Source organism: Diadema antillarum, unplaced genomic scaffold, assembly GCF_040938485.1.
Source record: "Diadema antillarum isolate AM-2024a unplaced genomic scaffold, OU_Dant_1.0 seq00001253_RagTag, whole genome shotgun sequence".
Classification (NCBI taxonomy): Eukaryota; Metazoa; Echinodermata; class Echinoidea; order Diadematoida; family Diadematidae; genus Diadema; species Diadema antillarum.
Window position 1 is genome coordinate 119,569 of NW_027272039.1, and position 17,752 is coordinate 137,320.

The 17,752-nt window shown below is 38.9% G+C and overlaps 1 protein-coding gene across 1 annotated transcript; it reads right to left on the reverse strand.

The window, feature by feature from the left end:
• Positions 1-933: 933 nt before the first annotated feature.
• On the reverse strand, positions 934-6,748 carry LOC139745323 (protein phosphatase 2C-like domain-containing protein 1). The gene is made up of 3 exons (XM_071655724.1): positions 6,648-6,748; positions 2,661-3,971; positions 934-2,045 (listed from the first exon to the last, which is right to left on the reverse strand). Exons 2-3 carry the CDS (start codon positions 3,946-3,948, stop codon positions 988-990), a joined length of 2,346 nt encoding a protein of 781 aa, XP_071511825.1. The 5' UTR covers positions 3,949-3,971; positions 6,648-6,748; the 3' UTR covers positions 934-987.
• Positions 6,749-17,752: the final 11,004 nt, after the last annotated feature.

Sequence of the window (17,752 nt, forward strand, 5' to 3'; positions counted from 1 at the left end):
TGACACCTCATCTATAGTGACTAGATGTAAAACAGGGGGCTTCCCAAAAATAGGATGTCCAATTTGATGACAGTTGTAAACCTGCCCATCGCAAATTAAAAAAAAAAAGAAAAACAAAAATATAATTAAAGAAAATAACAAGGGAAAATAATAAAAGCATATCTATTCCATTTGTTTGGTTACAGTGTAGTTGAGCACTGTGCCTTGCACATCCAAGTACAGTTACCCAGCTTAGTATATAGTGCTCTGATTTTATCAGGTACTGGTATAAAATACCTACACAGCTTATCCTGGTAGCCCCAGGCAAGTGTATACATGTGTTTATTGCACCTTTGCGCAACTTCATGAATGTACAATTTTCACTGTGTAGCAGTATACAAATCTATATAAAAAACAATAAAAAAAACCCTCTTTTTTAACACACAGTAATGCTTTGAATATACACCTAACTGGACGGAATATCTTGATTTTGCCTATTTGCATTTGGCAGTAACAACAACTACAAAAACACAACTACTTGAGAATTTCGATAACAACCTTTCTTTTTCTGTTTGTGTCAGCAATGGATTTTCTTTAACACTCACTGCATGTACACAAATGACCATCCTGGCCGGGTTTTTTTTCTGAAGTGCCAAGTAACCATGTGTTCTGAAATCCTGTGATTGAAAGAGATTATTGTAGATCATAAACCATATGCACAAATCCCTGTGAGTCCATAAGTGTGTAATGACATTTTACACTCAAATTTAAAGGTAGTTGATACAGCTCAGATTAACATGAGGATGATGACATGGGTTACATCACTTAGTGATTGAAAGAAACGCTGATTTAAGCACGGATGCCAACATCACAGCACAAATCCACAGAACTGACTCTGGGATACTGTAACTGCTGCGAATGCACTGGACTGAGCAAGAGTGTCAGCTGGCGGGAAGTACAAAGTTGAGAATTCACAAAGCCTGAAGTTCGTGACAATAAATTGTTCTTTCACAACTGGCAGCCATCAAGCAGGACAGCCATGACAGTGACATTATCCCGCGACCCCGCCAACAGGGCACTTTGGACCAGTCTCTCACTGACCGTTTGGGCCATCATACGGTACTCTTCCTTCTTGTCCAAAGCCCCGAGCCCTTCTGACAAGCGAGACTTGGTGTACAGCGTGTGCATCTCAGTCAGGGTATCGACGTCTGCCTCGTTGCCGTCCTCGCACAGAGCGGAGATCATGCTCTCAAAGTCCGTCTTGACGCTGGCCACGTCGTCGTTGAATTCCTCCTTGAAGTTTCTCAGCGACTCTCCGTCCGTTCTGCTGCCAGCTTGGGAACCCTCTGTTCCTGCCTTCACACGGATGCCATCGTTCGGACCGTTCTCCATGTCTACCACCCTCTTCTGTTGGTCAGACTCCGGCTGATCCCCGTTGACTAGGGGCTGGTTCCATGTTATCTGGGACTTGCTATCTGCATCCTCCTCATTGTCCTCCGGAAAGGCAGAGGGGTTCTTGTACCGATGCTTTGGACCAGCGCCATCTGCCTCCTCTGCCCCATCAATGTCAATGTGCGAGGCCTCGGTGTTGTCAAAGGCAGTCTGACCCAAGCTTGTTTCAAGGCCACCAACAGCCGATCCATCAAAGTCCTCCCCAAAGGTTGTGGCCTCGGACATTTCATACCCGTATCCATCAGGAACCGTAGCGATCCCCGACTTGGTGTGCTGAACTACAAGTGTCTGTTTCACCAAGGATACCACCTCGTCATCTGTGAGAACCTCCCAAAGGCCAGCTGTTGCCAGGATGATGAACTGGGCGTGCTGGTCAATCTTGACACTGGTGGTGTAGGGATCTGGGATGACTGCTTTTTTCAGATGCGGATCGCCATAGTTACCAAGTCCTCTGGTGGTGTCAAGGATGCCATTGACACGCCCGCATGTGCCCCCTGCTTGGACTGATGAGCCAGCCTTCTTGACACGGGATCGCTCTTGGGCACTGCCAGGGGTGTGGTCCCGGGACAAACGGTAGGCCTTGCCAGCTCTGCATAAGACGGCATGGGTGTTACCTGAAAAGAAAAATGGTAAGAAGGTATCCTCATTCAGAATATTGTGGGAAATCAAATATTTATAAACGAATGATTTAAACAGTTTGTTTGTCAAAAATTTTAACAAGTATAGTCAAAAGTAGTCCTTTACTGATCTGCTGTGGCCAATTATAAAAACATGGATACCATTGTTGTGCCCTTCTGCATGGTCTCAAAAATGCTTATCCAACTTTTGATTGAGGAGGATGAAGTGAGAAAATGAAATGAGTCACATCTTGGATCGAAATATCAATGACCATTGCACTCTGCTGTGAGGTGTGGAAACATTCAACAAGTTTTGCCTGAATGCTTATAAAATGGCATAGCCCAGTCCCTTACAGTAAGTGGTATTGATGTACAGTATGGGGTAAATATTGCAGTAAAATCAAGCTGATTAGAAATGTTCACATTATGAGCTATCATTTATCCTGCATGAGCTCGGAATAAACTTAAGGTCTTAATACATGCTGCTACCCTTTAAAAACAACTTCATACCCCATCCTGGTTTTATTGTCATAGATAAAGCAATAAGATACTAAAACCAAAATGTCAAATGAGTTCTTCACCATCTTCATCTGGACAGCAACAAAGTCTTACCAGCATTAGCAAGGTGTAAGACACCAAGCTCCTGTAAGGGTGGTAACTCTTTGTCCTTGGTCTCCTCGTTATCATTCCCACCTTGTGTTTCTTCCTCCTCCTCCTCATTACCACTTTTCCTGCTAGCCGTCTCTTCTTTCTCTTCAACTGTCCTCACATCCTCGTCCTCCTCCTCCTCCTTCTTTTCCTTTGCCTCTTCTTCTGTATCCTCTTGGACCATAGAATTTTGAATGACTAGAGTGAGGGCTGAACACCCACTCCAGCGCACCAAAGATGTTTCATTTATCCCATAAGACAGATAGCGATCAAGGGAGGTGTATGCTCTGTGAAACGCAAGACCCATTTTCTCCGACTCGGGATCGCGGTACTTCTTTCTGCGAGCAGGTGTCTCCCCCTCTTCCTCCTCAGGAGACGTCTCGTTCAGTTTCATCAGGTTGCTCTCACACGTGTGCATGATCTGCTGGATGATGTTGACGCTCTCCTCGTGCAGAATGTGGCGGAGACTGTCCTGCCTCACCACCACGGACTTCCGCTCCAGCTGGTAATCGCTCAGGTCGTTTTTGTCCGCGAGATTCACGGTGCACGTGCATGAAACATCCTGATCGACTTTCTGCAGCTCACTCAGCAAGAGGTGGTGCAAATCATTAGCCGCTATGTCTGCAGCAAACCTCCCATTGTAACCATCATAGATGGCAAAAAAACACCTGTTCACATCGTTGCCATAGTAATCCTGAAACACGCGTGTGTCCTCCATCTTGGACTTCCATCTCTTGTTGTCGTCTGAGCAGAAGCCCACGGCTCTAACACAAGGAGCACTGCAGTTCAGCGCTATGCCATTGCACTCGTAGACTAGATTTTCCTTTGTATGGATCAACTCCTCATATGTGTCCTCAAGATGTGCCTTGACCATCTCGTACGCTTCGTTGATCTTCTGGAGGCGGTCGAAAGGAACGGGGTTGTTGCAGTCGCTTCTTGCATTCAGCTCCCTCATGAGCGCTTGCCGCCTCTTCAGGAGGGATTTGACGTTGTCAGGCTGCTGACTCCCCTTGTATCCCAGCGTCGCCAGAGCGCTGTGGAATGCCCGGTGTTCGTGCATGGCTCTGACACTGATAAACTCCCGGCAGCTGTCACAATAGATGCTGATGTCCGGGTCCATGGGTCTCTCCGTGATGACCGTCTCAGGGGTTGGGGGTCGTATGATGTTGCGTGTCTTGATTTGAAGAACAGATGGAGCTGGCCCACCGGCCCCACCCCCTCCTCCAGACACAGAGGAAATATCACTGCTCATCCTGACAGGCTGCACCTTTCAATCTGCAAAGACATAACATGCACAGAAAATCACAATTTAATACCAAGTGTGAGAGGCTACATGTCTTGCTCCAAAAACATGCACATGTATATATAACAGTACATAATTTGAAGCTTAGCTGAACCAAATTTCTAGATTTTTTTCCAGTCAGAAATAACTGTTTCCTGTAGGGTGTTTGTTAGCAGTGGATGTTGTACAACTACGCTAGTATCAAGAAGGTGGAAATTAGTAGTTTAGCGAGTACGCCTTAAGGGCATTCTGATGACAAGTGCAAGTTTGTAAGTTTAAATGACTTCTGAATGGTTTTATGGCCAAAGAGATGATATTGATACTTGGTTGGTATTGCTGTCCTGATGTCAATTTTTCTCTGGATTGTACAATGCCTGTGTGAGGGAAAAGGGGCAAACTGGACCAAAAATGACAGAGTGCTTATGCCACCTTGCAATCATTAACTGCAATGCAGGTACTAGGCCTGTAAATATATTTTTTCTCCACTATAAATGTGATTGGAAATGCACTACTTTCAGTGATGAAGGTTACACATAGGCCACATACATGTAGGTCTAGAGTTTCAAGAGAGGATAAACACACACACACACACAAAATTTTCCTACACGAAACCAAAGCCCAAATATCATTGTAGAATGAGTGAAAGCAGTAGAACACATCAGTGAAAGTTTGAGGAAAATCAAACAGTTATGTAGGTCCTAATTCAAAAGTTAAAATGAATTTCTAAGCTTTCAGTGCCGTCACATCATCGCTGGACTACTATACAGGGGAAACTCGGTATAACGAACACTGCTATAACGAGATATCGGTTATAACGAGGAAATTTTCCCGGTCCCAAATTTCCTTCCACACAAGTCTATGTAAAATGATACTCTTATAGCGAGATCGGCTTTAACGAAATAACTGCTATAGCGAGATAAATTTTGTGACTTCCAAACAAAGAAAAACATAGTCAATCAAACCTGCTATAGCGAGGTAAAGCAAAATGCCTTCGGTAAAGCTTTACTTTGCCTAGTGCTGTCATCTTCCGAGATTGTAAAGCTTGATGCGCCAAAAACTGTCTTGTACACACATAATCAATTTCTTCAGTGCACTCCAGCTAGCACTGCATGTTGTACGTGTAAGTGTGTGTGTGTGCGCACACTGATACATGCAGAAAATGTGGTGGGACGGCCATAATGACATCATCATAACGTTTAGCAGGTGTGAGGCAATCTGATGCTGTGATTGGCCTTCTACGTAGGGAATTCCCCATCTTCACACACACACGCAGTCATAATATACATACAGAATGTGTCACATACACACACAGCATTGTGCAGACCATCTTCAAGCTTTCCACACAACACACACCCATCCGGTAACCACATACCAATCCACAGACGATCTTGATACAATCGCAAGCTATTAAATTTACAAATTCAAACATCTACAATAAATAAGAAACACATTCTTGATATTGGATTTCCTTGGCGAAAAACATCTTCTTACCCATAAAGGTGAGTAATTCCCTCACACACAATATCAAGTTATCAGTATTGATTGAAATATGATGGGTAGTCCCACATGTGCAAATTAATGTCTTTATGTTATGCCTTTTTTATGCCTACTGATATAACGAGATATCGGCTATAACGAGGAAAATGACTCGGTCCCGACCATCTCGTTATATCGAGTTTCCACTGTAGTAGAAAAATTCACAATCTGCTCTCAATCGAAATCAGTTTGGTTTGCTATAACTTCTGCTACACAGTTTACAATCGTCAGCTGAATAAGTGCAGTGCTTCTACTAAATCATCTGGTGATTACACCAAGCAAGGCCTTCTCCAGACATAGAGGTGTATGCAAAAAAGGACCACCACCTATTAGGGTTAGATCTAACATTAGTAGTACTAGTACGGTAGTACCATAAATTGAGTTTTAATCAAAAACAAATAGACAGAATTTTTTTCTTCTTCTCATCATGGAGAGTGGACATGTGAGTGTAACAAAAAATCAGTGTGATCGTGACCTTGCAACCATTTTAGTGAGATGGATGAGAAGTGAAGAGGAGACCTCGTGAGCACTGCAGGGAGAGAGCCTCTCTGAGTACCCCAGTGGTGCTCATGTGAGGGGGAGAGTGCCTCGTGAGACGGAGACCCCCTCATGAGTGATTTCCCGGACTGACTTGATGGTCAGCCGACCATTTGGTTGACCATACATGTCCCAACATCAGATAAGAAAGCCCGGCTAAATCGTGGTATCGGTCCCCTCTTGTTCTGCGAGTGCGTCTTCACTATGCATGTGCAAAGTCTATGCCCTATGTAGGTGGATATAGCAGTTACCCACCGGCAATGACAAAATGAATGGCAGTGAATGGAGTGGTGACCGATATCGATTATCAGGATAATGCCGAAAGCCCACCGTGATCAAGAAACAGATACAATTGTACCATCGGTCTACCGTGTTACCAGTCCTGTGCTGTTGTGGAACCTAGGAATGCAAGAGCTCAGAGACCTCCATGTCCATGTGCAATCACAGTACAGCATCTAAATAACAGAAAATTGTACAAATTGTTACAGCTGGACGGAAACTACTGCGCTGATTCTCTTTTCTGCCTTTGTCATGTTTCAGTTTGGGAAGTTATGTTTAACGTTAGGTCTAACTTTCGTTACAGATTCTGTACTTACCTTCCTCAGAATGTCGATAGAACTTCACGTAGCCGACAGAGAAGTAAGTTTATCCTGAAAACTGACATCTGAACGGGAAGATGAATGTCATCTTGCATTTGTGTTGATGTGAAGTAAACGCCTAGTGTCTAGTAGTGCATGCACATCAGTGCAGTGCATGTGTTGTGAGCTGCTCAAGCTTGCTATATATACGCTAGTGCATGCAGTGTAGTGTTTGTGTGCGTCTGTGAATCCAAAATACTAGACTAGAGATGGCGCCCTCTCAAACAATTTCCTCGTTTCCATGGAAAGTCTGACCAGGGGAATGCCCCTCCACCCGTCCTGACGGATCCGTTGGCTCGCTCTCGCACAACGAGGTTTCTTCATTGCGCTGACAGTCAGACCGTTTTCAGATGCATTTATATTCGCGATGAATTCATACCTTGCAAAACAGTTGGAAGGCTAATGAAGAATGCTCTTCTCTTGTATCGTCCCTCCATTAAATTTGCCGTTTAAAAGCAGCAGCGTTATGAATAGACCTGCATGGTCCAGCCTCTCGGTAATTTATCTCATCAATTCACCTTGATTTCTGCACAGTACGCAGTAACTTAGGGTGGGATTTCACGGGGCACGCGAACGATTTGCGAAGGACGCGAATGGCAAAATCCAGCGTTCGCATTTTGGTCTGCAAAAGATCGCCAAACGAACGTGAGGGTTCGGAAGCGTCGTCAATTGTTCGCGAATGTCGTTTTTACTTCGGCGAGAATTTCAAAAAAGTTTGAAATTTTCTGCGAACCTTTTCCGCACACTTGGTCGTGAATTGCTCGTGAATTGTTCTCGAAAGTGTCTTTAAAGCCTCGTCATATGCGCAAGACCTTCGCAAGACACGCGCGATGTTCGCAAAATGTTCGTTAAACCCCAAACAGACTCCGAAACTTTGGAGAATGTCTCGCGTATGTTACGCGAAATCTGCGAAGTTTTTCCGATCATTTTACGACGTAATCGCAAACTGTTCGCGTACCTTTTGAGACATTCTCGCGAACGTTTAGCGCACGTTTGGGGGATGTATGACCTATACGTTTTCTACAAATAAAAATCGTAGCATACACCTAAACATCAAACAATTATTAACAACTATAGTAACAAAAGAAATTAAAGACTAGCAAAGAGAAAGAAATGTTCGATATAACAAATCGCAGAATACACTTGAAATTAATCTAAAGTATGTAAAATTTTATTTGAAGCATAGAGATTATGTGCTGGAGGAACTGCAAAAATAAAATAAAAAAGATCAAATGCTTTACTAGTGGAGATACGTCCTACAAAACTGTAGGAAAAAAAATGTAGGCAAGCACACGATAGAGAAATGAGAGAAAAAGAAAGGAGAAATAGAAGAAAGAAAAAAATCGACTCAAGACAGCTTCCACCTCTCCTTGGGTACATTTTCTCCCATGATTATTGAAAATGTTTCGTTGTTCGCATTTCCGTCGCGTGTTCTTCGTGAACGTAACATGCTGTACTTTAGCAATGATACACACGACATTCGCACATACGTCGTGGAAACTTCGCACAAATTGCGCAAGAATAGTTTTCAGCTTCATTGTCGGAAAACATTCGGAGAAAAACTTTTCCGAATGTTGGATTTTGTCATTCGCGTCCTTCGCAAATCGTTCGCGTGCTCCGTGAAATCCCACCCTAACCTAGGAGATGAGATGGGGAAAATAAAGAGTATTAATAGCTTTAAAACGACGGGCAACATCAGAAGAAAATGTTGGGAGAGGTAGGTACGTAGTTGTATTAAAAGATAAACGAATACATTTAATTATTGAATTAATTAATTGTTTAATTAATTAGTATCATGAAAGATAAAACAAGTTTAAATATCTACTGAATTAATTATTCATGTGATAAATAGTTGAATAAATTAGTTCACAGATAAAAAGTGAACAAACTAGCCACACACCATGTTTTATTCTCCTTTATGAAATCAATTGTTGCTGTCAAAATAATTTCCTTTTGACACAAAACATCAGGAAAGAAAGACTCGGCCAGCTCCTGTTCTGCCAGCCACCATTGTCCAGTGGGGTCACCTGGTAGAGTGCTGTTTTTTCCTTGTGCCAACCTGTCATACTTGTGATACACTAAAAATACTTCTAAACAATACCTAGTTCTGCAGTGGTATTATTGTGTCATGTATAGGTACATGTATTTTCATTTCTTTAAGATAAAATAAATTAAAGTTTTGTGTCATGAAATTCATGAATATAGGCCTATGGTATTCATGTTTTGATATACTTATTCATGTAGACATGCTAATACGAGTTTATTCAGTATTATTTTTGCTATCAAATGAAATTAAGTTTGCATCGTATGAATTTATTTTGTTGTATGTTAGATTCATTTTATCTAAATCTTTATGCATACTTACAAAAAACACAACTACATGTTTTTTCATGAATTTGAAATCATATCTTTACATATACACTCTGTTTCATTATTATTGTCTTTTTATCTATTCTGCACACACCTTTTAGTTTACCTTTTATAGCTTTGCAAAGAATGCTAGATTTTTTTATCATCATAGCTTTGAATTACTGTCATTTTAGAGTACTTATATATATATTTGATTGTAAGAATCACTATTATTATAAACATGTGCAATTCAGCCTTTGGCTGCCAGACATGATTTTGATGAGACCTGGATTGAATTGACTTGTACATTCATCAAAAATTTCTGGGCCTGAAAGAATCCTGAAGAAAAGTATAATTATATATTATTGGCCCTAGGTCTTTCATCTGACATAAGCTGTGCTGCAGCACTCACCTGCAATGAGCAAAAGTCTACTGACCTAACCTGTGCTCATGAATAAGTGAAGAGTTTTATTGCAAAACAAGTTAACTCTTTCTTAATGTGAGATATTTGTGATTAAAGCTGCTAAAAATACATAGCAAATAAAAAGATAGGATATTCTTAATCATACCTTCAGAAATATTTCTTACTATGTACATGTAATAAGTGAGTTATCACTGGAAAGGTTTTATTTTTCTCTGATGATGGACTCACTTAAAAATGTTTAGAAATTCTGTTTTCTATGATCAAATTCTTCAAGTACGGTACTCACAGTTTATGTTTTGTTTATTTGCTTGTTTGTTCTTTTAGTCTCCTGAAGATCAGCAGAGGATACTAATATTTGTCCTTTGTCTACAGCAATCTGGTATACAGGTTCCCTACAAGGTCTATTCTATGGCAACAAGCCATTTCGTAGTTCCACTTTGCCCATGTGCAGAAACAAAGGTCACTTGTGCTATCAGGCTGGTTGATTTTAAATTCACTGAGATAAGCATCTGTGACGTAATTATTTTTCATGCAATCTTCATAAATGGTGCTTTCCAGTACATCAACCTGAGAGCAACTAAATGTACATCAGAGCCAAGTATTTGGCAATAATGATAGAAAAAAAAACCTCATTCATGCTTCCAATGCAAAACAGTGAAACGGTAATTCCAAAGATCACCTTGTCTACGCAAGACCATTCTTCAAGAGGACATGAAAAAAATTCCACAAGTTGTTACATCAGGCAAGCTTATGCATCATGTTACTTTGAAAATGAATGAAGTGCCTTATCAACTGAGAAAAAAATGAAAGGCCATTTAGGGGAATGGACACGAGCTAATTAGAAACTAGCTTATTTCAGTATCCTCCAGGGAACCATGGAAGACAAGCATGCATACTTGGCAAACTGATGACAAAACATTTGAAGAGTTTGTTTGCAAAAACCGATAAGTCCATTTTCGAAGATTTTAAAGTACTGTTCCTGTCATAAAGTACAAAATAATACCTTTAAAATGATATTTTGGTCGCTATATAAAGGTACGTTTTTGAAGTTATGGTCAAAAGAAGCAACAATTTTCTTATTATTCTCATTATTTTTCTTGACCTTTAATAGCAAATACCTCCATTTGGCAATTATGGACTTATCGGTTTTTGCAAACAAACTCTTCATTTGCTCCTGTGACAATTGCTCCAGTCTGATTTTCATCAAGGACTTAGGGTTAGGGTTGTGATAGGATTTTAGGTTTAGTTTGATGCCAGGATCAGGATTAGGCTTTGGTTTATGTTTGTGGGTAGAATTTATGTTTGGCGCAGCGTGCAGATATTTCATAGGAGCAATTGTTGTAATAGCAAATGTCATGGAACCTGGCAAGCTTCCATGAAATTCCACTTACCACTGTAGATTCCCATTTGCAATCTATCTATCTATCTATATATATATATATATATATAGGAAGAGTTTGTTGCAAAAAACGATAAGTCCATTTTTGAAGATTTTAAAGTACGGTCTCTGTCATACAGTACAAGATAATACCTTTTAAAAGTCATATATTGGTCACTACATATAAAGGTACATTTTTGAAGTTATTGTCAAAAGAAGCAAAAATGTTCTTATTATTCTCTTAATTTTTCTTGACCTTTAATCACAAATATCTCCATTTGGCAAATATGGACTTATCGGTTTTTGCGAACAAACTCTTCATATATTTCTTTTTTTTTCATGGTATGTCATGAAAGAAAAATGGTCCATCTGATTTCAAGTAATACTGTATACACCATGTATATTAAGCAAGTCTTTTTTTTTTCAAATCGGTACTTCCCAACAATTCTGTGAGTGGTTAAATTCACAGTCAGGGAACACAGTAATGAATAGAGAAATGTATGCATGCAAGTCATTTTACGTCAGAATTAGAGTTGATATTTTCGTGTGTTGTTTAATTCGCAAAAGGACCCGACCCGGCAAAATTCACGAAAATAAAAACCTCATGAAATACCTGGTGAATAAAGTACATGTAGTTACTGTACTCGCAACATGTGCATGATCTACCATACAGGTACTTGGAGCAACTACATGTATAGTATTATTGTGTTTTCGGCTTCAACATCTGGACTTTGCAGTTTTCCCTGATAAACTTTTGTTTGTCTACCTTTGTCTATATTGTTGATCTTAGATTCGCTAGTAGTCACGTCATCACTCAATTTGTCATATCTGTATGTTTGAAAAATGAAAGAATGTAATAACTAGCTTTAGAACAAAAAAATGTAATGTTATCGTAATGCATAATGGGCAGAGGAAGGAAAACGTATCTATGTAGGCCTACACTTCACTGTTGTAAATTAATTAATTAATAATAATAATAATAATAATAATAATAATAATAATAATAATAATAACAATAATAATAATAATAATAATGAAAATTATGATAATAATAATAATAATAATAATAATAATAGTAATGATAATAGTAATGATAATAATAATAATAATAATAATAATAATAATAATAATAATAATGATAATAATAATGACAATAATAACAACAGTGAACTCTTATAAAGAGCTACTGCATGTACTACATTCTAGCAAAGATTATACTCACAGCACTATGGAAACAAATGAATAGGAAAAATGTTACAACATAATCGTGGCAATGGAACATAAGTCGAGAACTAACAGACCAACAAACAAACATATAATATTATACACAATGGTCCATGTAAATCAGAAAGGTACAGTATGTTTTAAGGTTCAATCTGAAAGCATCAATAGAAGGTGCTTATCAGACGGATATTGGAAGATTATTTCAAAGTTTTTGGGTTCATGTATGAAAAAGCATGATCCCCCATTATGTCTGATCCTGGGTGTCCATTAAATTTGTGAGTTAGATGATGGTTGGTGAAAATGAAGAGTATTTTGAAGATGGACAAGGGCATATCTTATGTGTACAATGTATGCTAGACAAAGAGAGAAGAATCTTGGAAGGTAATATACTTTTCTACAGGGAGATAGTGGAAGTACAGAAGTACCGAGCTACTATGTGTTGTTCTCTTTGTGTAGCTGAGAAATCTAGCTTTGTACTGACTAACAAAGTAAGCGTCACAACGGGGCCATTTCTTGAGAAACCATATTTTGGTATTTACTTTATTCTTTTTTCAATGATTACACCTTACTAACAAACTCATGAATGAAAGGCAAATATAAATAAACAAAAAACAACAACATATTGACAAACATAGAAAATGCAAACAAAAGTAATTGCATATTTCCCCACTATATTTTTGAATGATACTTGCAATCGTTAATTCTAGATGATTTCCATATGTACATATACCTCTTTAGTATGTACACCATGTATACCTTGTTTAAAAGAAAGGAATCATAGCCACATTCAGAAGAAAAAGAACAAATTCCAACAGAATTCCACAATGATATAACTTTTCACTCTGAAAATATAAAGGTCTTTTTTTTTCACAGTAAGACACATGTCATTAAGGATTCAATAGGAGTGAATACATACTTGTATTTACAAAATCTAGATCCAATCTAATCTGTGATTGGCTACTGATCCAAAAAGAAATCTGCCTTACATATCAGATGCACTTGAAGAGCACAGGGAACATTTCTGCTCCCCTGGAAACCCCAAAACATCCACGGGTGATACCCAGTTGCATATCACTGCCAGGCAAATAGACTGTGTGCATCCTTACCAGGCTGCCGAGACGTGCATTGCAGACTCGCCTCATCATGCCCCACTTAACCCGTTGAGGACAGTTTGATTTTGCTGCAACACGCATTTCCCATAGACGCTTGCCCGAGTATTCTCGGGACTCGTCCTCGATGGGTTAAGAAATTCCAAACGCCTCGACCGACTGATATCTTGATGAAGCAATTGCAAGTACATGTATCAACAGATCACTCTCAACAATCGTATGGCGATGCCCACCATCAAAACATTCAACAAGCATGACACTCGATGCTAGATATCCTACAGAAAGGTGACTTTCTAACTGCACAGACCAGCTTCCTCTTCTTTTGTTGCTTTTTTCTCACATTGCAAATACACTACCAATTGTAGTATTTACTAAAACAATACAACAGACAATGTTTTCTGCTTCAATTGACTTGTGTTACATAAATAACAGGTTTTTTACACTTTTTAAGAAAAAATCTTTTTATTTTTTAATCATTCTTTCAATTTTTTAGTTGTTTTTCAGATTGAAATATGTACCTCATAATACCAACACTTAAACGGATTGAAATCAGCTAAACAGGTCAATAACCTGAATCACATTATCCAAAGCAAATTTTGCTTTGCCATTTCACTTCAATTGCTGTTTTCACTGCACATCTCACAGCTATCCCAATCCCATCAGTGTAATGATGGTTATCAATCAAGATGCAATGTAAAATCTCAAGGAGTGTCAAATCAATTAAACGCTATGATTTGCATGTGTGTGTTAATCATTCCATTGCCGTCCTGCTATCCATGAAAAAAAAAAAAAAATCACAAATTTATTTGCATATTGGTTGTAGACTGGAAATTAAATACCGGTAGATAAGATCCACTTTCGTACAAGCAATAGAAATCAGCACCCATTTTATTTAAATCATTTATCTTTACTATTTTTTTGTTTTATAGAGGTACCTTTTCTATGGTTGAAGCAATTTACTGTCAGTATCATGTAACAATTTCTGTCCCATCCTCAGAATGTCTTTGTCTAAAGGAGTTTGAAGTATTGGTGAAAAGAAATTCAATACCTGTTCCTCTGAATGGGAAACTTCCTGCATAATAATGAACAGCTAATATCGTATCTTAGACCTTATTTTGAAGTGACACTTCCAACATGACTTGCGAAATTACAGACAAGGATTTTTTTTTTTGCTTTGCAGAACCCTCAAGTCACAAGAGGATGAAATAAGAGAATGGAAATAGCGTGGAGGATGACAGTGAAGGTGCGTTAGTTTTTTATACCATATTTTTCTCACTGATTTCAAGTTTCACAATAGATAACTCCAGGTTTTAAGTTTCCACAATATCAGATATCTGCTCACTTGCATCACTTTTCAAGAAAAAGCACAGCTTTTATCGCATACACCATAGCTTATCACAAAACACTCATGGATTAAGCTTGGTGTGGAATAGTAAAATAATTTCCAGTATTATCGTAAATGCACACAGGAGCACAAACAAAATGTAGTTTCATCATCGTAAAGCACCATGATTGCCGCTGCAAACTGAGATTGAGGCACTCCAGTTAAGAAAGAGGACAAAAAAAAATAGAGTTGGAGTCTTGAAAGAAGGCAGCAGACCCACCCTCCCTCCCCACCCCACCCCCCAAAAAGAACGACAGAAAAACAACAAAAGCACAACCTCATAACTTTCCAACAAATTTCACCTGTGACCGAAGCAGCTTTTGAAAACTAGTGAGGCACATTCCCATGCATTTTGAAGGGGAGGCAGAAAATAAGACATATCTACACTTCGTGTGTATGTATGGATATATCTATATATTCACATAAACCACAAACACTACTCTAGTCTTTTCTAAACAGTCAGTCAAACTTGCCCCACTACCTTTAAAACATTGGAATGCCAGGCAATTTTGACTCTTCCATACTTAACCATTAGTGAAAAACAACAAAAAAGTAGTTAGATGCATCAAATACTACCACACCAGGAGTAACTATAGCATGCAGAGAGAAATCCAAAAACATTTTGATAACTTTTTATCACTCTGACTATTGATATCACCCCACTAATAAAAAACACCAATCCCATATGACAGAGGTTGAAATCTCGGACAAACAAAGGACAGGTAAGCATGTCATTGCTAAGAAAATTGCAAGTACAGAAATAATCAATGAAAAAAAAGGAAAGAGGTAATCCCGATATATGAGAATTTCATTTGGTCACAATGCCCTCTGACATTCAGTTTTTAAATAATGGCAGGATATGTAAATGATGATTAAGGTGTTAATATCATATATCATTACACAACTATTTGTCTAGATCTTGCTCAATTCAGTATAACATGAAAAAAAAAATATAGCTACACTGTACAGCACAAAGTCTTGTTAAAGGACATTAAACCCCTTGACCATTACCCTTCAGGCCACTGACCCACTGGCACGATTGTCATGGGGTAATTGTCCTGAGATAAGTGTCCCACAAGGCAGGGCTCCACACTAACTTTTATTTTTGGTGGCCCAAAGGCAAACATGCGACCTTTTTTGGTGGCCCAACGTGCGTTTTTGGTGGCCCCGGGCCACCATTAGTGTCAAGCCCTGCATAAGGGCATTGTTCAGATAGGGTTAACTTCCCCCAAGGGTTACTGGTGTTGCGTGGTGATAGTCTATAAACTATCGGTAATCCTGGGCATCACCACTGCTTTATCTACAGCAAAACCATCATTTTATCTACCCCGAAGCTTTGTGAGGCTATTGAATGGCCACATATAAAGAATCTTTCACACTTGTACGCATGATAAAGTACAAATCAACCCAAAATTGAATATTTGCTCTCCACTGACACCCACTATATCACCATGGTGAGTCCAGCAAAATGACAGTATCAGATTCACCCTGGGACGGACTTAAACTTACACAGTATCTAGGATATATGGTTGTACAAAAAAGACGAAAAAGGGGAAATAATAATATACATATCACACATCCTGCATCAAATTGATTAATTCAAACGAAAAACAAAAAGAAGGTAATACTATGCTATCATCATTTTGCACAATACACGGTTTCCATGGATTCCTGCATTCCTGCATATGCCATACATTCGCAAATTTCAAAAAAAAAATGTAAATTGGGACTTTTAGGACAAATCTGAGAGTGGTTCAAAATCCCTATCGAGAACTACACATATGGAATGAGAGATAAGAATCATCTATCCATCGGCACAAGAAAAGATTGTGATAACAGCGCAACTGTGCTGGGGGTGGAAATAAATTTTGGGCTGTTAATTTTCACAAATGAGAAAATCCAGAAATTTGTGATGGCATAAACACAGCAAAATATATTGTGCATACTTCAATTTTGCTCTACTTCTATTCACCTCTTCTTTTTCATTCTTTTTCTCGTTTTATTCACCTGTTCTGTAATCTATTGTTTTACTCAATTCATAGCAAGTGCGTTTTTGGATTTATTCCCCCAAGTGAGCGGTACAAGAGTTTCTCATTGAGTGATTCATGCGTAACTATTATATCTAATACATACAAGAGCACAGAAGCACTTCAATTTACATCATTAATAGACAATATTTTACAAGATTACAAGCTTAGTCAAAATTAGTTTACACACTCTCTTTGTTATATATCTCATAGAATAACAATAATCAACTATGTACACACCAGCTGGCTTATGAACAGAATTACAAAGATTAGAATAGTTATTTCAGATATGCTAAATATATCTTCAAATTATGTTATTCACAAACATATTTACATTGGACAGTAGAGCCTTCTCTTCTACTCGACACGAGACGCATAAGTCTGTGATGGCTTGCAAGCACATGATATAGTACAAGGTGGTTGCTCTGAGATGAGTTGTGACCTTCTGCTTCTAACCCCCCCCCCCCACACACACACACACATACACACACCACCACCACACACACACATCAGCAAAAGACAAAAAGACTGCTAGTTCACGCAAGATCTAACCCTTTCTTCTTCTTCTTCTTTCAAACCAAGCACATACATGTCTTGGTAGATGCCCTCCAGTTATGCCATTACAATGGAAATGAACTACTGTAGTCCCTCGATGTGCCCTACGTAGCACTGGCATTTGCAACTGACGATCACATCACTTGGGAGACATCCCTGGAAGGACTTCTCGCTTGCTGAGTTTTCACCAGGGGGGGGGGGGGGGGGGGTCATTCACCACCATTCTGCCCACTTCTTAATCCTATTCTAACTGGGCTATTTGAGACCAAGTTTTTACTGAGGGGGGGGTCAATTTGACCCCCCCTTCAGATCTCGGCCGCCGATCATGCGATCGCCGCGAAATTTTGCCTGAAGATAGAGCTGGATGTCAACTACAAGATTACATCGTCATACAATAGAAAAATATTGCCTTTCTATCTTTAATAAATTAATTATGCAAATTTGTGCATGAAATTATATTTTCACCTATAACTCCATCAAAAAGACTAGAGGATTGCTAAATTTTTGTGTCAGAATTCCTCAAGACATATCAAACAATTTTTGTGTAAGAAAATAGCTCAATTGAAATTAATTTCTTTTGTTTTTTATTGTTTTGTTAATATCTTATGTATTT

What these genes read in the sequence shown, in the direction of transcription:
- LOC139745323 (XM_071655724.1), bottom strand. Translation starts at nt 3,948, where the DNA reads ATGAGCAGTGATATTTCCTCTGTGTCTGGAGGAGGGGGTGGGGCCGGT. An exon ending in CTTACACCTTGCTAATGCTG is followed by an intron (nt 2,046 to 2,660) that starts GTAAGACTTTGT and finishes TTTTCTTTTCAG; the next exon opens with GTAACACCCATGCCGTCTTA.